At 40.7% G+C, this 27860-nt stretch overlaps 2 protein-coding genes across 2 annotated transcripts; one reads left to right on the top strand and one right to left on the bottom strand.

The window, feature by feature from the left end:
• The first annotated feature begins 2130 nt into the window (after nucleotides 1-2130).
• On the top strand, nucleotides 2131-4842 carry LOC147635652 (putative ADP-ribosylation factor GTPase-activating protein AGD6). The gene is made up of 4 exons (XM_086803034.1): nucleotides 2131-2316; nucleotides 2459-3356; nucleotides 3501-3590; nucleotides 3761-4842. Exons 2-4 carry the CDS (start codon nucleotides 2463-2465, stop codon nucleotides 4304-4306), a joined length of 1530 nt encoding a protein of 509 aa, XP_086659160.1. The 5' UTR covers nucleotides 2131-2316; nucleotides 2459-2462; the 3' UTR covers nucleotides 4307-4842.
• A 1703-nt stretch (nucleotides 4843-6545) lies between these two features.
• Nucleotides 6546-9420, bottom strand: NDHM (subunit NDH-M of NAD(P)H:plastoquinone dehydrogenase complex). The gene is made up of 2 exons (XM_086803033.1): nucleotides 8970-9420; nucleotides 6546-7103 (listed from the first exon to the last, which is right to left on the bottom strand). The coding sequence occupies exons 1-2, from the start codon at nucleotides 9369-9371 to the stop codon at nucleotides 6924-6926; spliced, it is 582 nt and encodes a 193-aa protein (XP_086659159.1). The 5' UTR covers nucleotides 9372-9420; the 3' UTR covers nucleotides 6546-6923.
• Between the last annotated feature and the right edge of the window lie 18440 nt (nucleotides 9421-27860).

Raw genomic sequence — 27860 nt, 5'->3', positions numbered from 1 at the left:
GCGCACACAACTGATTAAATACATTAAAAAGATGATATAAAAAGGCACATCCAAAAATAAATATCCTAAAATAAAATAATGCGCGTCCCCGTAGAGGTTACATTTAGATGGACGCCCATTATTTTATTTCGGGATATTTTATTTTTGAATGTGCCTTTTTATATCATCTACTAGGATTAATGTGTTCAGTCAAGCTATTTGCGGTGGTATAATGTCTACCAAGATTAATGCGTTTAATCAGCTATGTGCGTCGGTATGATGTAGTCAAGACTAATGTGTTTAATCACGTGTGCAGTGACTATTATTATTTTGGATGTAGGCTTGGATGTAGGCAAAGAATGAGTGGTGGATTATGTGTTAATCATTGGTGGAACATGTGTCGGACCACTATGAGATATTTTGGAAGACATGTGAACACCTTTTATGGTTTCATATTTAGGCATCAATATTTTGTAAGGCTAAGGCCTCGTACCTTTGTACATACCAAATAGTATTTTATATTTTTGGTAGGCCCAAGACTTTAAATTAATGCTTGCTATATTTTTGTAGAGCTTGCACGCTCATAAACTCAAAAGCACTTGCTTATGCTTTGTTTTTGGAATTATCTTTTTGAAAATGGAGCACTTTTTCTAATACATATAAATATGGGAGAGTGGTACAAGGCATACACACAGACCAAGTAGTGTTGAATGCCGAGCAATTTGCTGAGCCTGTTGCCTTGGGCAATGACATAATGGACCATGATGAACAATGGGTTCATGGAGAAGGCCTTGCACTCATGCGGGCTACTTACAAACTTATAAAGCTATATAAGCTAGTCCCTTGGCTGCTGCCACATACAACCCAATTGATGTAGTAGTTCTCTACTACTGTTAGATTGCAGCCCATATAGGTAGCACTCAATGCCTTCTTTTTTACCACCACATATGTAGCATATCCCACATTCAATCGGATGGAAGGTGATGATGATCTAAACAAGAAAGGCTATGAGAAGTACCACAAGTTAGGAGGCAAGACCCATAGGCCTAAGAAAGACACAAAAGAAGGGGACAGGGAGGCACCCTTCGGAATAGTTACTGAAGAACCACCAAGAGATGCAGTCATCCCAAAGGACTGGTAAGGAACAAGGGCAGGGCCCCAAGGACGCCAGCTTCCCAGACCTCAACAACAAACCATTTAATGAGCCACCATAGCCACAAGAAGCCTAGAAGCCACTAGAAGAGGGTGAGGTCCCGATTAAAGAACCACACCTCAATGGGCAAGGGATCCCCTCCTAGGAACTTTCAACCCACCAAGAGAACCACACATCAATGGCTTGGTAAAACACAGTAAGGTGGAAAAAAATGTTCATGCAAGTTTTTTTAAATGACCAAAATACCCATTATGGGTCCCTAATATTGTTTGGGCATTAATTAATTAGTTTGGAAGGGGGAAAGTGATGGGACCTTAGGGGGAAGACTTTAGGTAAAAGGTTTATCGACCTTAAAAAAAAAGAAGAAGACGTATGGACGGAGCTAGAGGCTTCTCGATTGCTCGAGATCTAGAGGGTTATGGGAAGCCTATAAATAGGCATGCTAAACAAGAGCTTCATTTTAGCCCTTTAGAGAGAGAGAGAGAGAGAGAGGAGAGAGAGAGAGAGAGAGAGAGAGAGAGAGAGAGAGAGAGAGGACGATGAATGACATATATTGGCACTTCGCATTATCTGAGAGAGAGACGATTAAAAGTTTTGCATCGCACTCTGTGTGTTTTTTTTGCCTACAATCTGTGCTCCGAGGAGAGGACTTTTCAAAAAATCATGTTTTTTTTTTTGCCTTGTGCCGATTCCAATTCTAAGGTTGAAACCTTTGGGCATAATAATTAATTAGCACCCGTAAGGGCGCTAATTAATTATTGTTCAAGCTAAGCCAAAAAGCTAAAGAAAATTTTATTTTTTTGGGGGGGGGGGCTATTTTTAGTCCAAGGGGCTAGTCCTCAACAAGGTGTTGGACCACTTAAAGCGAAATTTTTGGTTGATTTTTTTAATTTTAAAAATTGCCCCTCATGCATTAAAAATATCAAAATTGCAAAAATGCATTTATGTTAAGCACTTATGGTATATAACCGCGCAAAAGAACAGACGGGCAGTCCAAGATTATTTAAAAATAAATAAATAAATTGCGAGTGTGTGTACATAATGGAAGAAATTGATAATATAATACAAACAAAACAAATGAAATATAGAAATCTTTCCCTTCTTCCTCCCCCCCTCTCTTATCTCTAGGGTTTCCTGATCTCGAGCTCTGCATCGCCTGCGAGAGAAGCTTCTCGCAGTGACAGGTGAGCTGAAACTCTTCAGATCATCCTTCATGGTTATCTAAGGATCAACATAGCTCGTGATGCACTAGATCTCTGCTCCCTTTATCTGCCATTGCAGCAGAAGCTTCTTTTTTATCTTCATTTTATTCTCTCCTGTGTGCAGATTCATGGCCTCGGCAGTTGCGGCTGCCAGGCTCAGGAACCTCCAATCCCAGCCGGCAAACAAGACTTGTGTTGATTGCTCACAGAAAAACCCTCAGTGGGCATCTGTCTCCTATGGCATCTTCATGTGCTTAGAATGCTCAGGAAAACACAGAGGCCTTGGCGTCCACATTAGCTTTGTACGGTCTGTGTCCATGGATTCTTGGTCGGAGATCCAATTAAAGAAGATGGAACTTGGCGGCGGCAATGCCGCCCTCAACAGCTTCCTGTCACAGTACGGCATTGCAAAAGAGACCGACACTATCTCCAAATACAACTCCAAGGCTGCTGGCATCTACAGGGAGAAGATTCAAGCCCTAGCTGAAGGGAAACCATGGAGAGATCCACCAGTAGTGAAGGAATCCATGGGTGCAAATGATGGTTCACATGCGTATGGTGATGGTAGAAAGAGTGGATATGGATCACATGGCCATGGAGATTCTAGAAAGAGTGGATTTGGGTCACATGGCCATCACGGAGATGCTGGATCTGCAGGTGAAGGCTGGGATGATTGGGAATCCGGAGAAACTAGCCATGAAAATAGAGGCGGAATCAGGAGGAACCAATCAGCAGACTCAATCGGGGGTAGCGGCTCAGCTGGCCCAGTCAGATCTCGCTCCAATGAGGAAATATATGGAAGATCACAGCTGGCAGCATCCGCTGCAAACAAGGACGCCTTCTTTGCCAGAAAGCAGGCTGAAAATGCCAACCGCCCAGAAGGTCTTCCACCTGCTCAGGGCGGGAAGTATGTTGGGTTCGGATCTGCTGGGAGCAATCGCCCCCCTGCAAGCAGAGGGCCCAGTGGGCCCAGCACTGGTAGTGGAGATGTCCTCAAGGACACTGTCTCACGGATGTCTGAGGTATGGTTGCAGTTCTTCCAGCTGTGTAGGTAGGGTTGTTTCACCTTATCAGGCATGTAGATCTCCAGCTAACCATGCTTTCAGAGATTGTTAGTAAAATCTGCTTTGTTTGTCTAGTTATCGTAAACACATATTTACATGCAGGGATTCAGCCGCTTTTCCGTTGTGGCTGCTTCTGCTGCTCAGACTGCAGCAGGCGCTGTGCAAGCAGGAACAAGGGACATCACTGCCAAGGTGTCAGTTCAATAGAACTCGGAGAGTTACCTTTTTTCCTCTTTTCTTTGTTTTTTTGTTTTTTTGTTTGCATGGAAAATTAGGCTTTCTTTTTAATGACTTTGTTAAGCTGTGCACAATTTCTGGATTCCTTTCTCCATTTTTTTGAATGTTTTGTTTTGGATTTCTAGTATCGGGAAGGTGGCTATGATCAAAAGGTGAATGAAACAGTCTCTGTTGTAACTGCAAAGACCACGGAGGTGGGTCAGAAGACATGGGGGCTAATGAAAGGAGTGATGGCTTTGGCTTCTCAAAAGATGGAAGAATATTCTAAAGATGGCTCTAGCTGGATGTCAGGTTATCAGCATTATCAAGGCAGTGAGAATGGGTTATTATCTCACGAAGCGGATAGAGGAGGTTATGAGGAAATCAAACACAAGAATGGTTGGGGTAGTAACGATAACTATGGTGGTGGCAGGTGGGACGACTGGGATGAGTCTCCCATGAGCAAGAATGTTAACAGCAAGGGGGCCGGTGGCAGCTTCTCCAAGGAGTCATCACAGGGAATTAACAGCATGTGGGATGACTGGGGTGATCCAACTGCCAGCAAAACAGGTGGCAACACAGAAGCTGTTAAGGCGTCTCATTCAGGGACTGGTGGGGCTGAGAATTGGGCAGGATGGGATGATGTGAAAGATGAAGGAGATGATGATTTCTTTGGCGGATCTAAACGGTAACCCTCACAGGGGTGGGACTAAACAAGGGATTCAGAGTGCCACTGCCAAACCATGTGATTGCATCCCTCCACCACATTAGCAGTCGGAGTCTTGTGACTGGTTGATGGTTAGCTCTTTTGAACTGTTGACTTATCTGTTTTTTCTTGGTTATTTAATAATTAGGTACATGAAGTAGCACTACTACAGGAAATTTAGAGTGGTCGGCATTTCTACTAGATGCTCTCCTTTCAATGGAGTCGATTGGGGAACAATGATGCTTGCTGTGCTTTCTATACATGGAAAGTTTTAGAATGTTGATCAAGCCTTTGCATCACTGGAACATTTTATGCTGACCTATGGGCTTTACAGGAAAGGGAGTGGGGAGGGAGATCATGGCCACCTGCTTTTCACAGAAGGAGGGTCTCCCCTGTCCAATCTCCCGACGGGGGATGATGTGTAAAAGCCCCTTTCTTTGTTTTTGTTGAACCTTCATTTTTTGTTCCCAGAATTTAAGTTTGGGCGTAATGGCAATGGGAATACATATGTAGCTTTTCTTTGCCTCTTTCCATTTTGAATAGTGGTGCTAGGTTAAGTTCTCTTGCCTTACCAAGTTTTTAGGTTGTTTTTGACTCTCATATCAAAGATTGTCTTTGTTTCCGTTCCATTTTTACCATAATTAATTACCATGCTTGTTACACTGTGAGAATGTCATATTGACATCTCTTAGATCTTCTGAGTGAAGCAAAAGGGATGAGCGATTTACCATGTTGAATGAGCTTGTTTTTGTACAATGGATGTGATTATTAAGGCAAAATGACAGCGCGAAAATTGTGGCAATTAAAACATTCAATTCAATAATGCTGTGATGGAGCTGTGGAGTGAAAATTGGTTATGTGGCTCGTAAGGTTTGCATGATGACCTCTAGGGTGCATGTTTCTCAGCTTATCTCAAGATTGCTTAAAGATTTGGCTCGTGCTGCATGAGTCTTGCGTCCTGTTTGAAGCTGTGAAAGTATTGTCAATGTAGACCTCTGTCCCCCAACACGATGCTTGGAGTCTCATCAAAAACTTGTGCTTCAGTGTATATGTATGTAGCATGCGTGGAGCCATATCTTCATTCATTTCGATTTATGGCATGGTGAAGGCCTTAGGGTTGCCAGTGTGAAGAAGTCAAGTATGAGCTCATCTTTGAGAATGGACAAGGGTCACCATTACCACTAACAAGTTATGCAGCCAGGGTGAACATGTTGAATTGCAACGAAACAGCTATGGTGTAAAAGGCCTCACTGACCACACTCAAGTTCTGATCCATCAACTAGACGACAATTCCACCAAAGTTTATGACGTGTGTGTGAGTGTGGACCTTGCTGCTGAGGTTTTGTTTGCTTCGCTTTCATATTTGAAATTATGATGTAATGTAGCAAAAAAGTCTTCATTGCGTTACTACACCTACACTTGTAGGATATAAGGAACATCTTGCCTAGCTAGGTTCTTGTCTTTTTCTCTACTGAGTAGCCGATTCCTACCAGCTACCAGCTATTTTGATAGATTTATCTTAGTAGTGTTCCTCACCTCTCCTTGTCGGGGATGATGTTTTGATTTTTCAACATTTGCAGTTTTGATCCAGACCTATGAAAGCCATGTCATAATGTGCGTGAAGGAGCATGTGCAGACAGTAACTTACTTTTTTACTTCTCATAGGAATAGTTTGGTAAGCTTACTAGCTATTTTTCCACCAAGAATGTTGTTTGGAAGCTCATCATTGTTTCTAAATGTTCATATTTCTGATATATTGGTGTCTAACTAAGCCCAAAATGGGCTTAAGCTTAAATTCTCAAAGCCTGACCAGATCCAATCATGTTCATACTCAAATATATCGAAACATGTTCCACCTAGCATGTGGAAATTCGCTACTCTTTTTTAATTATGGATCCTAGTAAGGTTATGAACATTCGGAAATGTCCGAAGCCCAAAATAGTTTTCTTTCTTAAAGCTCACCCAGATATAGTTGTGTATACTCAAATTAACCCAAACAACACCAATGAGTCTATCTAGAATATCAAAATTATAAGAGTTTTCACTTGAAATTTTGTTTTAGTCATGAAATTTGAATAAGTCAATACTCAAATTAAAAGATAATACAATACATCACAAAGTAAACAAAGGACTTAGAAAATGAGACTTGATCAAATGATGCTACATCTAGGTTTGGCAAGTAGGAAAATGGCTGAATCTGGCACTGGGTATCATGCACTCTGAAATTTCACTGGGTTCTGGTATTACTTTGGTGGAGATTGGCATACAAAGAGTAGAAGGCACAAAAAATCATTCAGACTTGAGTGCAAAAAAATATATTTATTGAGATACATGAGTAAACCACACCTTCAGGGTGTACGATAATCTGCATGCTAAGCCCCATAAATACAGCTGAGCTTTTGACGCTCAGGATCATGACAACCTGTAATTGAGTTTGCCAGAGATTAAGATGCTCACTTGATTGAAGTTCCACCATACACAAAAGAAGTTTCAGATTGTTGGCTTAAATATAAGGTTTAGAGCTCTCTCTACCACCTTTTCTGACTCTTACCTCTAAACACAGTTCCAATTACATTGTCGGGCCAAATTACCAGGACAGTACCTCAGATAACCGCCTCTTCTTCATCTTCTTCCTCGATATCTAAACGAGGCTTTCCCATGCTGAAGTTCAAAACTCTGCACTCAAGGTTATACTTTATCTCATTGGAAAGAAGCATCTTTCGGATGAAATGCTCCAGATCGGAGCCAATCAACCGAAGAGTGTATTCTGTCAAAGGTGCACCCTGCTCAAATACCAAGATAAATTTCATTATCTATACCCACCTGAGACTTAAACGAAAGTATTAAACAGTGTAAGCTCACTGACAAGCACATAATAGTTATTTCCACAAAACAAACATAGATCTTCGACGTGAATTCTAATTGCATCCCAAAAGATTAGCTAGGTGCCTTGCCCTAGCTAGGCTGCATGCACATATGAGGTAGAAGCTGGCAGAAAATACATCTAAGCTAGGTAACATGAGGTCTAAGCTTCAACAACATAAACCCACTTTGATTATTTGTGTCACAATAAATCACGTTCCCACCAACACTCAACTTGGGTTGCAGTTACAGAGTGTTGGTGTTAAAAAATATTGACTTAAAATGATAATGATATAGCCAGCAGATGCATGGAGAAAGCTATATACTGGCCTAGAGGCTGCTGTCGAGTGAAAAGAGCAGGAATGGCCTTGGGGAGGCCAGTTTTCTGGCGACGGGTGACCCAGGAGCCCTTTCCTGGAAACCCAGCCGACCCAAGGACATTCACATACATCACGGTTGGATTGGGAAGCGTTCCGAGGCTGATAATGATGGGCATGGGAATGAGACGCGTTATAATAGAATGCATTTGATGTGCAGTGGCAGTGGCCGATTTTCTACCGGTCAAACGACCGTGACAAGCTGGACATAAGTGACCACAGATATAGTCTTCCTGTATTCAGTGCCCTACATTATGGCCATGTGTGGCATATTCTTGTTGGATTCAATGAGCCTAGCCTAGTTTTTGGCTGCACAGGGATCTTGTTGGATTCAATGAGCCTAGCCTAGTTTTTGGCTGCACAGGGATCCATACGACCCCAATTTCATTGAGAATTCAGGCATGGCCAGGGTTCAAATACTAGGCATTGTTGGATTGGCCTCCTTCCATAACACCTCAGATTTTCTTAGCCTTCGTACAGCCATGCTCTATTGGTCAAAGACTGGCCATGATTTCAAAGCCTAAATCCCATTTCACTGGCCTTAAAAACCGGCTCACATTGGTGGACTGTCCTTACCATGAACTCTATCTCATTCATCCACCCATATTAGTGCCAAAACACCTTGATTATAGGGAAAAAAGCATATGTTAGGGTGAGGCTGTTTGGACAAAACAGAAACCTTACCACAGGACTTATGCTATAGAATTAAAATGCTACGCACAGGCTGTATGGCGGCAGTTAGGGTTTTCCACTGGCATCAGCATCCGTACAGTCACACATACTCAAAACAGGTCTGGGAGAACTGAAAAACAGGGACGGGCAAACAAATGTGGGAGCTAAAAAATGTGAACTTTGTAAGGCATGGCCACCATGAAGACTGTTTAACTTTATTTTGTGAGCAGTTAGTATCAGACATCCATGAGAGGGCATGCCAGAACTTGAGCTTAGGCCTGTGCGTGCAATTCGACATGAGCCCCTTCCTAGCCAATGGGAAGGCAGTGTCAGAACTTGACCTTATGCCTTTACCTGCACTTCAAAAGAGCCCCTTCCAAGCCAATGAGAGGGTGCTGCCACAACTTGAGCTTACACCTTAATCGGGACTTCGACATGAGCCCCTTCACCTGGAGCTCCAGAGGGGGACGTAAGGTGGGCATTACTGAAACTTGAGCTTAAACCATTACTCGTACTTCGACGCGAGCCCCTTCACCTGAAGCCCTAGTGCTGGATGTAAGGTCTTCTGTGCTGTTGGCTAACCAAGCTAACTGTTCCGCCCAATACTGGGAATCTAAGCAAATGATTTTAGGAAGAAACATGGGTGTGTGGTTTGGGAAAACCATGTATGTGTGATGTGGAAAAACCATGGATGTGTGTGATCTGGGGTTTTGTAGGATTTGGGAATGGAGGACTTACGGCGTAGTTGTCGACGAGCTCTGCGAACTTGTCGAAGACCTTCTGAGACTTGTCGTCGGGCCACACGAACTCATCGTCGGGGTCCAGAATGAGGCTGAGCTTGTCCAGCTGCGTCTGGTCCATCCGCCCGGACTTTGGGTCGATGTAGCCCGCGTAGATCCGTATGTGGCGTGTGGTGCTGCTCAGCCATCTCCCCCCGTCCTCGAAGCTCAAGCCCTTGCTCTGCGTCTCCTGTGCCCTTATGGCCGGGACCTTTGCGCGCGGCAAACGTACCCGCCGCGCTCTACCACGCCCATTCCCCCTCAGTGTTCTCCCCAGAAAGAGAGACGCCGACAGTAGGGCTTCCCTGCTGTTCCTGCTTACGCTTGTGGATGATGATGTGCTCCCCGCGCACCCAGCCATAGCCACCCACCACCAGTGGTTGGCAACAAGCGTCTTCTTTTGTTGGTTGGCCCTCCCAAAAAAAAAACAAAAAAGTTCCTCTAGAGAGAGAGAGAGAGAGAGAGTGAGGGTGTGTGTGTGTGTGTGTGAGGGAGTGGGAGATGTGCATATGTGTACACCCACTCCACAAGGTTGAAATGGCCTATGAGAGCAAAAAAAAATCCAGGAGGAGAAGGAGAAGGAGAGGAGAGGAGAGAGAGAGAGAGAGAGAGAGAGAGAGAGAAAGAGAGCTATTAGAAAGCATTAGTAACAAACCTCAAGCAATTACAAAAAAGGTTGAAATGGCCTATGAGAGCAAAAAATATATTCAAGAGGAAGGAGAGAGAGAGAGTTAAGTAAAAAACCTCAAGCAATTACAAAAAAGAAAAATGTTCTATTTGGCTTCTGTAGTTGGTCTAAATATAACCACTCAAAGTTTGTTGGTTTGAGGGTAAGAAATCCTGAAATGATCACTGCCCACTTGCGTGCCTTGTAGCTACTCAAATCTTAGACTTAGTAGCCCAACAAGAGAGAGAGAGAGAGAGAGAGAGAGAGAGAGAGAGAGAGAGAGAGATCTGCACAAGGTGGCGAAAACATGTGCCTAGACTATGAAAGGCATGTTGCACACATGCGCGCGCACACAAATACCTACTCAAATTTGGAAAAGGTTGAGAATTAAAAATTTTCAAGTGTGTATACAATTCATAATACAAGATGCATGAGCATTTCCTAAGTGATATTGTAACAAAGAAATAGTCTATTTAATGACTTCTAAACTAGCAAAGAAATAAAATGAATGAGAGAGAGAGAGAGAGAGAGAGAGAGAGAGAGAGAGAGAGAGAGAGAGAGAGAGAGAGAGAGAGATCATGTTACTATCTAGCCTATGGGACTTGGACAACAGCATGTCCACATACAAAGAATGGATGCTTTTTCCCTTCCAAGAGAGGAAAGTGTGAATGGTGTGCTCTCCCTCCAATAAATGATTAATGGCAGCATAAGTTGTGCATACCAAGAAAGCATGATGCTTTACCTCTCAAAGCTTCCATTTCAAGGCCCAGTCTCACTCCGTATAGGTAGTGGGAGTCGAGTTGAAAGGCAACAATGTTGCATAAGTTGTGCATTCCAAGAGAGCATGTTGCTTTATCTCTCGAAGCTTCCATTTCAAGGCTCAAGTTGAAAGGCAACAATGCTGCGGAAAATATTGTGTTGTACTAGCTCCCTTACATAAAAGGGTGTAGGAGGGCGACCTCTCTTTGAGAAGAAAGTAAGCTTGTGGGTAGGGTTGATTGTGTTAATGTGTACTGCTAATATCTAGAACTACCATCAACTAAGGTATTATCATTTTCATTGATGAGTGGGTTGATGAAAGCATTGCTAAGAAGGTAGAAGGCATTCCATTGAAAAACAACACTTGTTGTCCACCATCCACCCTGAGTTGAGTGTCTTACTGTTGTGTGTTTTCTACCTTCTACAACTTGCTTCTAAGGATATCCTTGGCAATTTGTTGTGAAAAGTAGTTTTTAAAGCTTAAGAATGTACTCCTCAAGCCTTTGCATCTTGAAGAGCAATGGGCAAACTACTTGGCGGAGGACAAGTGGGTAGGGGGTTTGTTGTTTGACTTTAAAGAAGTTTATGGGAGACTTCTTTTAAACCCTTTCCATGTCCATCCATGTGGTAGCAAAAATGCTACCACCCACCCCATACTTCAACGCCACATAGAGTAACATGGGTGTGACTAAGATGTTGAAAAGGTATTTTTTAAGAGCGCAATTCTTGATCTTCTCCACCTCGTTGCATATATGTGTAGTATGCTCATATGCCTACTTTAATGTGAGGGAATGGACATTTCTACTATCTATGGTTTCAAGGTACTGCATTAGAAAACCACTTTACTGGGAAAAATTGCCGGTATTGAAAAAACCATGAGAAATCTTAGAGAAATCACGTTATTGCAAAATTTCAAGGAAACCATGTTAGTATGAACTAATAGACTAATTCACGTTATTGGGATTTGCACTTCTGTGTTATTGATATATCTCAATTCCACATTATCAAGTGCACTCTGCTAATGTGTTATTAGAAAACAACGAGACCAAACCTAATTCCACATTACTTAACGTGATACTTTTAAATAGCATTGTTACTAATCACTTCCACTTATGAATAACATTATATTAACGTGTTATTCATGAATAACATCATTACTTATCACTTCCATTTATGCTTTGTTACACAATAACATTAGCTCCCATCATCCTCGTCAAGCCACTAACACGTTATTCCCTAATAACATCGTTAGTGACCTTTCTAAGCCAATTTCTCTTGTTTATAACTCATTCCCCCATTTGTGCAAATAGAAGTGGAGGGTTCTCTCTCTCCCTCTCTCTTGCAACTCTAGTCGAGCATGTGTAGTGTGCTTAGGTTTAGGGTTTGGGAGTGATTAGTGCTAATCACTTATTTTCTTATGCTTCCCTCCCTCCCTCCCTCCCTCCCTCCCTCCCTCCCTCCCTCTCTCTCTCTCTCTCTCTCTCTCTCTCTCTCTCTCTCTCTTGCTTGAGTGATTAGGCTACCAATGCAATCGTCTTTCGCAGAGATCCCACATGATCTTCACGAGAGAGGTTGCATCACTTGTTGAATTAAAGCAACCACCTCAAGGTGACAACGAGTGTGGGAGGACGGTAGTGACGAGCGGCTATGGTGGAGCTCTTAAGCTTGCTCGATCTTGGTGGATAGGCAACTTTCCACGACACGTTAGAATAGGGTTTCCTTAACATCTTTAGCGCCGCTGCTGCCGAGGAGCGTCAATTGGCTACTTGTTGTCAAAGCCATCTTTGATTTGAATTCGACGGAGTCTCCATAACCTGGTGCTAAGTAAGCTCTTTGGCATGCAGTTTTTTGATTTTTTTAATTGTATTTTGATGTTTTTCATGGTTGCTTTTTATGTTTTTGTTGTGATTCATGTATAGCTTTGTGTTTAGAGTAGGATTACTACTAGTTTGAGTGAAAAAACTTGAGATTTGGGTGATTAGAGAGCCTAATTAAGAGGGTTTTTACTTAAACTCAAATTATTTTTCTTAATTTTTAGCTTAATCTTGTTTCTTTTGCTTAATTCGTTTGCATAGGTAGGTTAGCATTGTTAAATAGGACCCTACTCCATCAAAACACCCAAAAAAAACCATAAACTATCTCTTAATTTTTATTAATTATCACTAATCTATTGGTTAGTGTGATTAGTGGACTTAAAGAGAGCAAAAACCAAAAAGTTGAGCCTAATTTTTTATAATTAGACTAGTTGGAGTGGCACTAGTGTTCTAAGCACTTGCCTCCTTAACCCAAATCTATGTTTAGTCCACTCTCATTAGGCCTTAAGAAGTAGCACTAATTAGGTCTCATTGCCTAATTTTCTCTCTTTTGAGTGGGTTAATGAGAGGCCACCATGAAACCTGCTAGAAGAGAATAGGGCAACTCTCCACTCAACCGCCAGATATAGACCCTAGCCGGCTAAAATAGCCCTGGTTGTCCACACATGTTCGGACTCCCCTGAACCGCCCGACTCCTCCTAGTCCTACCCGTGTCCTGACACTACTCCCCCCTTTTGGAAGAGTTTTCTTTCTCGAAAACAAAGGTAACATATCAGGTCTTGAGATTTATAATATCCTCCCAAGTTGAACCTTCATCCGTTCTATCCTTCCACTTAACTAGATACTGTTGTCTAATTCTGTGAGACGAGTTCGCTTCTCTTGAAAATTCAAGATGCGCTCTGACTCATGTGGTAAAACCAGAGGCTCAATCAAATCTACAAGAAGATATGTATCCACCACATTGGCATCTTCGCCTAGTCGTTTCCGTAGACTAACATGAAAAACTGGGTAAACCTTGGAATGTTATGGCAGAGCTAACTTGTAGGCAACTTCACCTACACGCTTAAGTATTGTGAAAGGTCCACAATACCTAGGCGACAACTTTGGCACTTTCCCCGTCTTCAAAGTTTTCGAACTCGAGGGAACCTTGAGAAATACTTGGTCACCTTTTTCAAATGTGACCACTATGCGGTCTTCATCGGCATAATGCTTGTAACGATCTTGGGCCCGTTTAACATTTTCCTTAGTGATATTCAGCATATCATGATGATCTTGTAGAAAATCTTTAACCTTTTGAATTCTTTCAGTAGCTAACCCCATAGCTATTGGAGATCGGGGTTGAAACCCATACATAAGCATGAAAGGACTAAAGCTTGTTTTAGTAGCGACATGCTTCGCACTATTATAGGCAAATTCTAAAATTGGTAAAGTAATCTTCCCAATTCATTTGTCGTTTACTCACATATTCCCTTAGCATATCCTCGAGTACTTGGTTGACCCTTTCTGTCTGACCATCACTTTGAGGGTGGTCATCCGTGCTCATACTGAGCATTGTGTCCAACCTTTCGAACACTGCTCGCTAGAAGTGACTATTAAACTTATCTTTATCACTGATTATATTCTCAATGAAAAGCCGAGCTATCACTGACTATATTCTCAATGAAAAGCCGAGCTATCACTGACTATATTCTCAATGAAAAGCCGAGCTAACTCTGGCGTTTTCACTGTGGTTTTAGTTGGAATAAACCTAGACATCTTGGTCAACCTGTCCACTACAACCCAAATGGCATCATGGCCTCTACTAGTTGTAGGTAGACCTACAATAAAATCCATAGAGATGCTTTCGCACTTACCATCAGAGATCTCTAAGGGTTTTAATAGCCCACCTATCTTAAGATACTTAGCCTTATTGACCTGGCATTTTTGACAATGCAAAATATATTCTTGGACATCCCTGTGAAGTCTAGGCTAATAGAATTGCCTTCTCACTAAGGCATAGGTCTTCCTAATTCCAGGATGTCCTGCACTTGGACTATCACGATACTCATAAAGTATTTGGCGCCTAGTATCGGAGTTCGAGGGTACACACACTCTTCCTTTATGTAACAAGTACCCATTATCAATGGCAAAATGTTTCCAATGATTAAGCTTGTTTTGCTAGAAAGTGAAGAGCTAGGTGTGGAACTATGATCCTTGTGTGTAACAACATTCCATACGTGTGCATATGACTGATCATGTTTGCACTTGCCTTTGAGTGAATCTAAAAATTCACTTTTCAACTCTGTGAAACTCAACGAGTTGACTTAAGGCATCAGCCACCATGCATTGTATCGACCCTTTGTTGCGATGCCTTAATTGAAAGTCAAATTCTTGGAGGATTTCTTCCCACTGGGCTTTACAACCTTTCAAATTAGTTTGAGTTGTCAACCATTTGATGCTCTCATGATCAAAGACAATCTCAAACTTAGCACCGTAGAGATAATGTCTCCACTTCCCTAGAGCATAAATGATGACATAAAGCTCACGCTCATACACAGAATAATTTTGCTGAGCTCTATCTAGCTTTTTGCTCTTAAAAGCTACCGGTCTTCCTTCTTGAAGAAGCACAGCACCAACTGCATGGTCACTAGCATCCATTTCAACCATAAACTGTTGATGAGATAATTGGTCCATCATTGGAACCACTAACTTAGCATAATCTCAAATGAATTTACGATAGAACCCTACCAACCAAATGAATATTTGTAATTCCTCTAGAGTGGTTGGATGAGGCCACTTAAGGATTGCCTCCACTTTTGCAGGATCCATCTGAATTCCCTCCACTGAGATTATGTGACCCAAATAATGGATCTCTGAGGCAAAGGACTCACACTTGATCTCCTTAGCGTAAAGTGTGTTTTGCCTTAGCAAGTCAAACACTAATCGTAAGTGTTGCAAATGCTCTTCCTCGGTGCGACTAAAGATCAAAATATCATCAAGAAATACTACAACGAATTGACCAAAGATACGGGCATAAGACGCTATCCATAAGCGTCATAAACATAGCTGGAGCATTAGTTAGACCAAAGGGCATAACTAAAAACTCATAATGCCCAAATTTGGTACGAAAAGTTTAGGAACATCCTCCATGTGCGGATGCAAACTGGATGATAACTCAATCGTAAGTCAATCTTGCTAAAGTATCGCTCACCTTACAGTTGATCAAAAAGTAATAACGGACTCACTAGCTTCACTAGCACTAAGCCTACGGAGGCTTGCAGAATGGTTTAGCATCCTTGAGCACTTCAATGGTATGTTGGACATTCCGCTTAGGGGGCAAACCAGATGGTAAGTTGCTTGGAAATATATCATCAAATTCAAGCAAAAGAGTTTGCAAAGAATTAGAAACTTGTTGAGTGAGCTTAGGAAAAATTTTAGTTTGTTCATTATTATGCATAGCACTAACATATTGTTAACATATGCCATAATTGAGAGACTTAATACTCAAATTGGAATTAAAATCACCACCACTAGCATCATCATGAGACAAAACTGAAGGAGACATGTAACACAAACAAAGATTTTCTATTTCATGAGCATGTACAAGGCAGTCCACTTCAGTAGAACAAATGAGTGAAGATGGGGGTACATCGCACTCACCTTGCAAACAAACTTGTTTACCATTGACCTCAAAATCAAAAGTATTATCTTGATAACTATGACAAAGAGATGGTCCTAAATGAAATAACCATTCATGACCCAAAGTAACATCAGCTCTAGTATTATGCATAACCTAAAAATTTAAGTGCATTTCATGTCCCTGAATATTGAGTGGTACTTGCTTAACCACTGTGTCCCATACATGCTTATCCTGCCCATTAGTAAGAGAAACCATGTATTTATGATCACTAGGGATTTGTAGCAATTTTAATATTTTAACCAAGTGATAATTCGAAAAGTTATGTGTAGTCCCATCATCAATCATGACACGAACTCTTCGTCCGTTGATGTGTCCATGCATCCGAACCGAATCATAAGGCCCGAAAGAGAGTACCCACATCGTAGAGGTTACACAACACTCGCGTGGCATCGATATGGCATATTTGAACTTCAGAAAACTTTTGAAAAGCTTCAAGTGGCAAGACTTGCACTGTGTGCACTGCCTTACTACCACCCTTATCGACATCTTTTCCATGGTTCTTTGGACAATTCTGTTTATTGTGAGCAACAGCCATGCAAATAAAACAGAATTTTTCCTTTTTAGCTCGCTCATAATCTTGTGGAGACTAAGGTACTCCTTGGCCTTCTTGACCTGTAAGATTCCTTCCCATCCTCTGAAGATGTCCAGCATCTTCCCCTATAATCAAATCCAGCATCTTCAAAAATATAAAAGATCTTGTTTCTACCAGTTTTGGCCTAGAGAGAGAAAATCTTCTAGAGAGTGATAATTTAATTTTTAAATATTTTTATATAGAAAAATATCTCATCTTATTAAAATAAGTTTCCGTGAAACAGAAGTTCAAAAAGATTTTCAGAAGGTGCATTAGAAATTATGTATAATCTGTTCAAGAGGCATTATCCTAGGGGTCAAGATTCTTTCAAAATTTTAAATTTAGGTTTCTATGGACCAATAAGATTCATCCAAATGTAGGGAGGAGATAAATAGAAGAATAAAAGGAAAATCCCCTAAAAATGAGCAAATACTCACATAAGATGAAGAGTTAACTAAGGACAAGGTTAATAGTTAAAAAAGAGAGATATTTAGAAAGTAATGATGCATTTTTGACACCTCAGTATGGGGGAATTCCCCTCATGAAGGAGGTGCCTATTTCACATGTGTGAGAGATTTTTAAACTCCAAAATAATGAGATATTTTTATCTCTCCTCTCTCCTCTCTCCTGTTTCAACTAGATCCAAAAAGTGGACTAAACTGACCCAAAAATGGTCAAAAATTGACCAAACTGATCTGGAAAATTTTAGAATCAGTTGGCTTGGTTAGAAGCTCACTTTTTCCTATAAATAGAAGCCTCCCCTTTTGTTGAAACTTAATAGTGTTTTGCACTGTTACCCTACTTCTCCTAAGTGCCAAAAACTGTGAACTTTACTCATAATTCATTAGTTTTTGACCTTCCCTCTTCTAAAAGATTGGTGGCCACTCTTGTTTCAAACAAGAGTAGAACCCTTAAACCATTTTTCATTCATACATAGAAAGATACATATTGATAATTTTTTTATTATGAGAGTGTTACTTTCTTCGTTATGGATTTTTATACATAAAATAATGCATAAAAAAATATTTTTTATTATAAAAGTGTTACTTTTATCATTATTAATTTCTATGCATAAAAGTATGCATAAAAGAATTTTTTTTATAAAAGTGTTACTTTTATCATTATTGAATTCTATGCATAAAAGAATATTTTTTAATTATAAAAGTGTTACTTTTATCATTATTGATTTCTATGCATAAAAGTATGCATAAAAGAATATTTTTTTAATAAAAGTGTTATTATTGAATTCTATGCATAAAAGTATGCATAAAAGAATATTTTTTTAATTATAAAAGTGTTACTTTTATCATTATTGAATTCTATGCATAAAAGTATGCATAAAAGAATATTTTTTTATTATAAAAGTGTTACTTTTATCATTATTGAATTCTATGCATAAACATATGCATAAAAGATATATTTTTTATATTAAAAGTGTGATTTTCATCATAAATGATTTTTGTGCATAAACATATGCATAAAAGATACTTTTTTATATTAAAAGAGTGATTTTTATCATAAATTATTTTTATGCATAAACATATGCATAAAAGATATATTTTTTATATTAAAAGTGTGATTTTCATCATAAATGATTTTTATGCATAAACAAATGCATAAAAAATATATTTTTTATATTAAAAGAGTGATTTTCATCATAAATGATTTTTATGATGATAAAAGTGTGACTTTGATCAGAATTAGATTTTATGCATAAATAGATGCATATAGAATGATTATATTTAAATAAGGGTTCTCATAATCCTCTGTTTAATTCTTGTAAAAATTAGAAAAATGAACAAGTAGATAATCTGTGAGAAGAAATGCTACCATTTCATATTCACTAAGATGGTAATGAGAAAATTCAATTAAACTATCGAAGTCGGAGATTGAGATAAATGATTATTTTATTCCTCATAAGAAATTCATGTTTTAGAAATCTGTAAGCATCGTCGAACGAAATTTAGAAAAAAGAGAAATTGAAATATTACCTTTCAAGAAAGATAGTTTAGGAAGAACCTTTCCAGACCCAAAACTCTGATTCAGACTATTGACCAAGACCTAATTCCTTCGTCAGTTTCAAACAATGACGATGTGCCCAATTCAAGAAAAATACACTCAAATCCCCCACCGAATCTGAAAACTAAGTTAAGACTTTTGATTTTGATCTAAGGATCAAGTTAACAAAATTCAAGGAATTCTATTTGGAATTCATACTTGGATCTAGAAGTATTGGGATACAGATTTAAGATTTATTCATAGTATTCAAACAAAATCAAAACTGTAGACTTGCATAGAAACCCTGTTTTCTTAAATGACTGTCTTATGCCAGAATGCTGGAGGGAGCATTTTGTTAAAATATACAAGTGAATAGGGTGTGTGTGGGAACAAGCTCTTGGATAGAGGCTGTAAAAGAGGAGATGTAATTGTGAAAGAACCTGTGAAAAGGTTAGGAGAATCTACTGGGAGAGAATAATGGGTAGCATGAGGGAATTTAGGAGTGTGGAGATATTCTGGGAGATAATCTGGGAAAAGAGAAGAGGTGGAGAGAATCAGGCAAGAGGTGGAGATATTCTGGGAGTGAATCATGGAGAAATCAATGGGATTTGATGCTTGATGTAAACACTATAAATTGAGGCATAGCCCTAATGAGAATTTGCTGGTTTTTGAGTATCCATGCCTACATTAATCTATCTGCTAATTATTCACTAATTACGTCTTAATTATTTCTTAATCACTTTGTTAATCATGTTGATTCTAGTGTTTGATCCACCATAGCTCATCATTTAGCTCAAATTTCAACATGGTATCAGAGCCATGCCTAGAATCAACTAGATTTATGAGCCCATTAGTGAATTAATCAGGATTAGTAGGTAATTAGCAAAATAATCAATTTTTAGTGAGTTTTTTCATTTCCCCTTCACCCCCAGCCAGTGGAGGGTCTCTAGCATCCAGCACAGTTAAAATTAGGTCATGAGCTTCTAGGTTAAGCTAGCTAAGCTCATTAGCTTCAAGCCCATCCACTCCACGCTGCAAACCGCGCAGAAATGAAGCAGAAATCAACGTTTGAACCGGCGCGTTTTTTCTGAAGCAAACTGCAGATTTCTCTTGGCTCCAATCAAATTACTTCAATTCCTCCTAGCCCAAGGGGTAATCAAGCATGCTCTACAAGCTGGTGAAGACAGAAATCAATTTCATCAAGTCTACAGAGAGATCAAAGCTCTTCATCAAATCTGCAGGTGACTTTGGTAAAACAGAGATTAAGCTTTCATTATTTGCTCAAATCTTGTGTTTCTTGGCTTAATCCTCTACTAGACTCATTGCTATTGATGCCTTTCAAAGCATTTGAGCTCATTTGAAGTGGAAGGCATCAGATCTGGGCTCCCCGCATACTCTGTTTTCTGCACACAAACCAGAGCATTAATTTGCTAATCAGTGATTAATCAGTGCTAATCACTGTACTTTGGTGCAATTGAGGGTTCAAATTAACCATTAGGTATCTGATACAGATCCCTAAAGTTTCAGATTGCAAATCGGAGTTGGTTTGATACTCCAACCATCCCGTACAAATTGGTTACTCTCAATTTAGTGTAATTTCTGGGAAAATTGTGCTGATAAAATTGTGAAAATCAACATTTTGCATTCAACCCTTGGTTAATGCCTGTAAATCTCACTCAAATTCAAGATTATTCACAGCCAGAGTTGCATTTGGAATGTGCATGAGAATGAATGCTATACGCATTATGTATTGGGCACATTTTATCAGTGTAAAAATGGGAACAGACACTGCCCTTGTCCAGATTAAGGCAAGAGGTAAGACCTCCCGCATAAATTTGGGTTTGCATTGCATAAAGATACAAAATAAACATAAAAAACCCAAAGGAACTGTCAGCAAATCATTTGAATATGTTGCTCACATGGAGCAAAATGACCTGACGAACGAGCTCATGGCCCCAGCCATGGAAGCAGAAGAATATCTCTTCCCAAGAAGAGGATCCACACCGAGAAGAAGACCTGAAGGAAGACATGGACACGAGAAGAGAAGCTGCCACAAGAAGAGAAGCTGCCCCGAGAAGACTGGAAGAAGAGACGGACGCGTGGACAGATGCTGCCACGACAAGAAGACTGAAGACAAGAGAAGATGTGAGGCTCCAAAGAGTGAGGAGCCATGTGAAAATCTCTGAGAGAGAGAGAGAGAGAGACCCCACAACCCAATGTAACCTGCCCCAACAAAGTAAAACCACCTCTGAGCCACCGATGATGTAGGCCATGTGGTAGATGTATGTGTGAGCACTTTAGTCAAGGTCGCGGGCACTTATAGTAGCCTTGGACACATAGAGAGAGAGAGTGTCAAGGACTATGGAGTTTAGGGACTTGAGGCACTGGTCGCGGACTGTCAAGTAAGAGAGAAACTTGATACAGGGTTCAGGTGTGCTGAGATAACTTGAGGGGAGGAATAGACACTGGTCGCGGACTATCAAGTAAGGGGAGGCAAACTTGGTATAGGGTCTAGGTGTTCTAGGAGTATTCACTTGAGGGGAGGTGTTAAAATATACAAGTGAATAGGGTGTGTGTGGGAACAAGCTCTTGGATAGAGGCTGTAAAAGAGGAGATGTAATTGTGAAAGAACCTGTGAAAAGGTTAGGAGAATCTACTGGGAGAGAATAATGGGTAGCATGAGGGAATTTAGGAGTGTGGAGATATTCTGGGAGATAATCTGGGAAAAGAGAAGAGGTGGAGAGAATCAGGCAAGAGGTGGAGATATTCTGGGAGTGAATCATGGAGAAATCAATGGGATTTGATGCTTGATGTAAACACTATAAATTGAGGCATAGCCCTAATGAGAATTTGCTGGTTTTTGAGTATCCATGCCTACATTAATCTATCTGCTAATTATTCACTAATTACGTCTTAATTATTTCTTAATCACTTTGTTAATCATGTTGATTCTAGTGTTTGATCCACCATAGCTCATCATTTAGCTCAAATTTCAACACATTTGGCATATATGTTTATCTAAGGGAAGTTCGGTTGCAACAGCTGGCGAGGTGTGTTTAAGGGGACAGCTCACGCGGCAAAAACCTACCCAGGTCTTAACCAGCCTGGGTATGGTGAAAAATGACGTGCTTCCGGTAGGATGGGCAAGGGCCAATGAAAGCGGTCCCTGAGTGAAGTGCCAGGACACCTAAGGAGGATCCTGGAGGGTTCTTTTTTTGACCAGGCGATGCACGGGCTCACCGTGCTTAGGACACCCATACGTATGTCGAGGAAGATATATATATGTATGTTGACGAAGTGATTATTGTAATTTGTTACTGGATCTTGTTGTGCTGACCAGCTGGTCCCAATGGAGAGTCCAGATTGGTACTGTTTTTGACGAAGTGATTATTGTAATTTGTTACTGGATCTCGTTACTGACCAGCTGGTCCCAATGGAGAGTCCAGATTGGTACTGTTTTTGTGAAACAAGGGATTGAATGAAATTTTGAATTATGAAATCTGTGATCATATCTGTTTTGTCAATGGATTATTTTTGTGGGCAAGGCCCCGAGTGAGAAACCCTGCCCCGTGCATGAGGGGGCTCCTTCCACTGTCAGAGCTACTGGGAGTCCGCCGGTGCGCGGAGGGGGCAGAGGGATCTCACAGTTGGTATCAGAGCTTTGTTGAAAGCTAATAAAGATAAATAAATTCTTATCAGAAATTGATAATAAAAACTCAGAAAAAGTATTTTCATAATGTATTTTCATTCCGTAAGCTTCTTTAATGAAGAATTTTTAATCAAAGAAATTGTTTTTATAGATGGAAGTTCCCTATTTATCTGGTATTCCCGACCTCACCCAGTCTCAAGATATGACTGCGTTCGCCTTCGAGCATCTCATTTCTTCCGCTTCAACTCGAACAAGCCGAGCAAGACTCGCACGCCATTTCGAGGATTTATATTTTCCTAACCCAGCGGAGAGACAACAGCATAAGTGGTTTGCAGGGTAGTATGTCCACGCCTCTTGCGACCGCCGTGCAATGCTTTGGTAGAACCTCTCATTGGCAATGATTCTGTTAAAGCTGAAAATGATGCGTGGCATCATTCTATATCATTCGACGCCTCGGAATTTCAGGCTTTCATGCCAAGTCTACAGACTCCTTAATTGTTTTATTCCTAAGGAGAAAATAATAGCTCCCTTGTCAGTAAGTGAACGTTTGTATCAAGGCATAGCTGTGGCCCCCAATACCATCGTCTTATGCGACTCCCGAGGAGATTTTGAATTCCAGAGCCGAACTACTCTATGTACATATTGCAACTTTTATATAAATAAAGAAATGTTTTCCGGATAAAAATTCCCTGTTGTATAAGTGATTGTTTATGGACGATCTGATAAAGAAAAATCTGTTATCGGACATATGTCATAGATCTCCAATAAGATCATTGTTTTGTTTAAGAAATTGTTTTCCAAACCTCTTAAGTCTTAGGATCTCGTGGATGATATCAAAATAAAAATTTGATAATATATAAATTTTTGGCAAAATCATGAGACGAGAAAACCGTGGTCGTCAGCCGGACCCTCTCTCTGAAGATGACGAGCTTGACCCTGATGTTCACAAGGCTCTTCATAGGACTCAGCTCCAGGACCCTTCAAAGGAGAAGGGGAGAACCTAGGCGAGGCTGTGGTGGAAGCCATGGAAGAATATTTTGACGTCACAGGCTACAATGAGCGGAGCAAAATGGCTCTTGCCCAGCTGAAAATAGTGGAAACAGCCAGGGTAGCATGGAGGAACCACTGTGACACCAACCGTCTGGACAGAAATACTCAGTCCTAGAACGACCTAAAAACCTATCTAAGAAAGAGATTTTGTCCCCCTGGATTTTTGGAAATCAAAATGAACGAATTCTTAGAGCTAAAGCAGGAGAGCAAAACCATCGAGGAATATCACTAGGCCTTTGCTCTTCTACTCAAATATTCACCACCTCTAGATGAAGAACAACTCATGGCCAGGTTCATTCGGGGAATGAACGAACCCTTGGACACACTGGTCAAAAATGCCAAGCCAGTGTCCATGGCTGAAGCAGTAAGAATGGCAAAAGATTTTGGCAAAGCCTTTGTAGTAAAGGTCCCGCCAAAGCCTGCACACTTAACTTTAAAAGATTCCAAGCCCAGGGAAGTACTTCAAACTTTCCACCCCCGAAGAGGCAGCAAGGCCCGAATAAGAATCGAGATGCAAGAAGATTCCGAAGTGAAGGAAGACCCTTCCCCTAGAATACTTTCTCAGGAGCCCCACCTCTTTCAAGAAATCAGAGGGATGAGCTCAGAAGTGAAAACCAATGTTTTGGATGCCAAGGTTTTGGTCACCAACTGAAAGACTGCCCAACTCCTACCATGTCAAGGGGACAGGGAAGTCAAGGACCCCGAGTTCAGAGACCAACCCCTTCATACCAGTCTAATCAGGGTGGTCCGGTCTCGCCCAAGCCAGGGAAACCCCAGAAGAACTCCAACTCAACCATCTGCCTCTGTCCAGAGTAACCTCAGAACTCCTTCCCAGAACTGGGGCAACCAAAGAGAAAGAGTTCCGCCTCAGACTATAGCAGCCAGAGCAGTCACAATTTCAGATGTAGTAGAAGAGGAAAGAGGGCAGATCTTTGCTGCAATTGAAAACCAAGGACCTAACCGTCAGTTCTCAGTCATCCATACTCTAGCAGAATATTAGGGTAAGCCTTTTAAGCTTTTGATTGATTCAGGCAGTTCTCATTCATTCATTTCCCCTGGATGCTTGCGTAAGCTAGTCTTAGAACAGAAATCAGGGAAACCTATGTTGAATTGGCTAGTGGGAAGACTCTTTTCACTCACCATGAGACAGATCTTATCCAGTTCAAACTAGATGGTAATGTAACCGACTGTCAGTTCAAAGTCTTACCTCTGGGAGTTTTTGACGGGATCCTTGGAATGGATTAGCTCCACAAAAATCAAGCTGACATACACTGTCACAATGGAACCATTTCCTTCCATGACCTTCACGGGAACAAAGTTCAAGGAACTGGAGTTTCCGGATCCCCAGACCTTCAGTTAGTAAAAGCTTCTAGGTTGCTGAAAGGACTTAGGGGAAGAAGCAACAAATTTATGTTGTCTAAATGAACCCAGTAGACTCAAAGCTTAAGGCTAAAGAACCAGAATGGTTAAGTGAATTTGATGATCTATTCCCAGCAGAACTAACTGAAATGCCTCCAATTCGGGAAGTAGATCATGTGATTGAATTGACCCCCGGAGCTCAGCCAGTAGCCCTGCGCACGTACAAAATGCCAGTTCTTGAAGCCATTGAACTCAAGGAACAGCTTAGACAGCTGTTAGAACAAGGGTTTGTAAGACCCAGTGTTTTACCTTGGGGTGCACCAGTTCTCTTTCAGAAAAAGAAAGATGGAACGCTTAGACTCTGTGTGGACTACAGAGGTCTGAATCAGCTGCTGACAGTTAAGAATAAGTATCCTATCCCAAGAATTGATGAGCTTTTGGACAGGCTAAATGGAGCCCACAGATCTTCACAAAGATAGATCTCAAATCCAGGTATTACCAGATTAGGATCAATGATCAAGATATACTAAAAACAGCCATCAATACTCGCTATGGGCATTATGAATTTACTGTCATGCCGTTCAGATTAACTAATGCCCCAGCTACATTCAATCGCCTAATGCAAGACATCCTCAGAGATTACTTGGATGATTTTGTTCTAGTTTTCTTTGATGACATTCTGATTTACTCAAAGAATGCAGCTGACCATGAGACTCATGTCCGAAAAGTTCTTGAGATTCTAAGGAAGCACCAACTCTTTGCCAAAAAGAGCAAATGCACTTTCTCTGTCGACCACGTTGAATACTTGGGCTTTTTGGTATCCAAAGATGGAATTTCTCGCAAAAGTCCAAGCAGTCATAGATTGGCCTGAACCAAAGACAGTGAAAGAAGTCAGAGGATTCTTGGGATTGACTGGTTGGTATAGAATTTTTATACCAAGGTATGCTCTCATAGCTTCCCCCCTGACTAACCTTCTAAAAAAGAATACCCCATTTCAGTGGTCTGCTAGGTGCCAGAGTGCTTTTGATAAGCTGAAGGCCACCTTGGTAACCAGTCCCGTTCTGAAGCTGCCAGATTTCTCTCTACGCTTTGAGGTAGTAACTGATGCAAGTGGTTTTGCCCTGGGAGGTGCACTCATGCAGGAAGGTCATGCAGTGGCCTATGAATCCCGAAAGCTCAGAACGCATGAGAGGAATTATGCTGTCCATGACTTGGAACTACTTTCAGTAGTATATGCCTTGAAGTTGTGGAGACATTACCTACTGGGACAAAGATTCACTTTGATGACAAAGACCCTGCAGGAATTTGATTTTGAAATCAAGTACCGCTAAGGCAAAGAAAATGTGGTAGCAGATGCCCTTAGCAGAAAAGCCTCCTTGCTTGCAATTACTGAGTATCAAATCCTTTAATCATTGAAGCAAGAGAGAAGATCATGCAGGATAGATTCTTTGGCCCTATTGCTACCCTACTTATGCAGGAAAGCAAAACTCCTCAAGAGTTGAACAGAGCTCAAGGGTACAGCCTGGATGATGGCATTATATATTATAATCGCAGGCTATGCATTCCCAATGATGAGGGAACCAAGGGTCAAATTTCGAATGAAGCCCATGACAGCCTTATAGCAGTACATCCAGGTTTCATCAAAACATACATGTCTGCAAAGAAAAGCTTCTTTTGGCCTAGTCTGAAAAAGGATGTACTGAATCATGTACGTCAATGTCTGACATGCCAGAAAGTCAAAGCTGAAAGAGAAAATGCCTGGGAAGTTACATCCATTGGGAATGTATCAGTATGGACTTTATTACTGGATTACCTTCAGTGCAATCAGGTTACAACTCTATTTTCGTGGTAGTTGACAGACTAACCAAAATTGCCCATCTGATTCCAGTAAAAGAAACCTACATTGCAATGGATGTGGCCAGAGTGTTCCTCAAAGAAATCTTCAGATTGCATGGCCTACCCAAGAGAATAGTAAGTGATCGAGATCCCAAGTTTACTTCAAGGTTCCAGATTGCATTTTTCGAAGCAGTGGGAACTTTCTTGGATCTCAGCACAGCTTATCACCTGGAGACCGATGGTCAAACCTGAAAGGGTAAACCAAGTAATCAAAGATATACTTCAGTCATGCTGTGGTGGTAGGGAACCCAAGAAGTGGCTAAGCTATCTGCACCTAGTCGAGTTCGCCTACAATGCTTCTTATCACCGAAGTATTGGGATGAGCCCTTTTAAAGCTCTGTATGGACAAGATTGCTTAACTCCATTAACTTGGTCCGACCCATTGATTAGGGTCGAGATGTCTAGACAAATGCTTGACAACATGGAGCAGCAGATGCAGTCAATTTGTAAAGATATTAAAGCTACCCAGGATCGACAGAAGCAGCATGCAAATAAGAAGGGACATACAAAAAGTTTGAAGAAGTAGATATGGTCTTCATTAGAGTACGGCCCAAAAGAAGTTCTCTATCTCTTGGGAAGTATAGGAAGTTATCCCCCATTTATTGTGGGCCATATCTGATTACAAAGAAAGTAGGTGATTTAGCCTACGAACTTCTTCTACCTCCTCATCTCAAAGTTCATAATGTATTCCATGTAAGCCTTCTAAAGAAATATGTGCCAAGCCACCCTGATCATGTGCTTGGTTGATGATAAAATCCTAACCTTTTCAACCCAAGGGCAGATGGAACTCGAACCTGAAGAAATTCTTGATGTTCGAGAAAAGATTAGTGCTTAGTTGATGATGAAATCCTAACCTTTTCAACCCAAGAGCAGATGAAACTTCAACCTGAAGAAATTCTTGATGTTCGAGAAAAGATTCTTAGGAACAGAATTCTCAGACAATTATTGGTAAAATGAAAGTTCTATCCTATTGAAGACGCCACCTGGGAGAATGAAGCCGATCTGTTGTTGCGGGATTACCCCCAATTTGCGAGATGAGGGCATCTCGTATTTTTCAAGTGGGAGAGAATGTAAGATTCCTCCCCAACCTCAAGATGTCTAGCATCTTCCCCTGTAATCAAATCCATCTTCAGAAATATAAAAGATCTTGTTTCTACCAGTTTTGGCCTAGAGAGAGAAAATCTTCTAGAGAGTGGTAATTCAATTTTTAAATATTTTTGGATAGAAAAATATCTCATCTTATTAAAATAATTTTCCCTAAAACAGAAGTTCAAAAAGATTTTCAGAAGGTGCATTAGAAATTATGTATAATCTGTTCAAGAGGCATTATCCTAGGGGTCAAGATTTTTTCAAAATTTTAAATTTAGGTTCCTATGGACCAATAAGATTCATCCAAATGTAGGGAGGA

The sequence above is a fragment of the Cibotium barometz genome, chromosome 9 (assembly GCF_041138505.1).
Source record: "Cibotium barometz isolate CiBa-2024 chromosome 9, ASM4113850v1, whole genome shotgun sequence".
Classification (NCBI taxonomy): Eukaryota; Viridiplantae; Streptophyta; class Polypodiopsida; order Cyatheales; family Cibotiaceae; genus Cibotium; species Cibotium barometz.
Note: the sequence above shows the minus strand (reverse complement) of the source record. Positions and strands in the feature narration are given on the sequence as shown.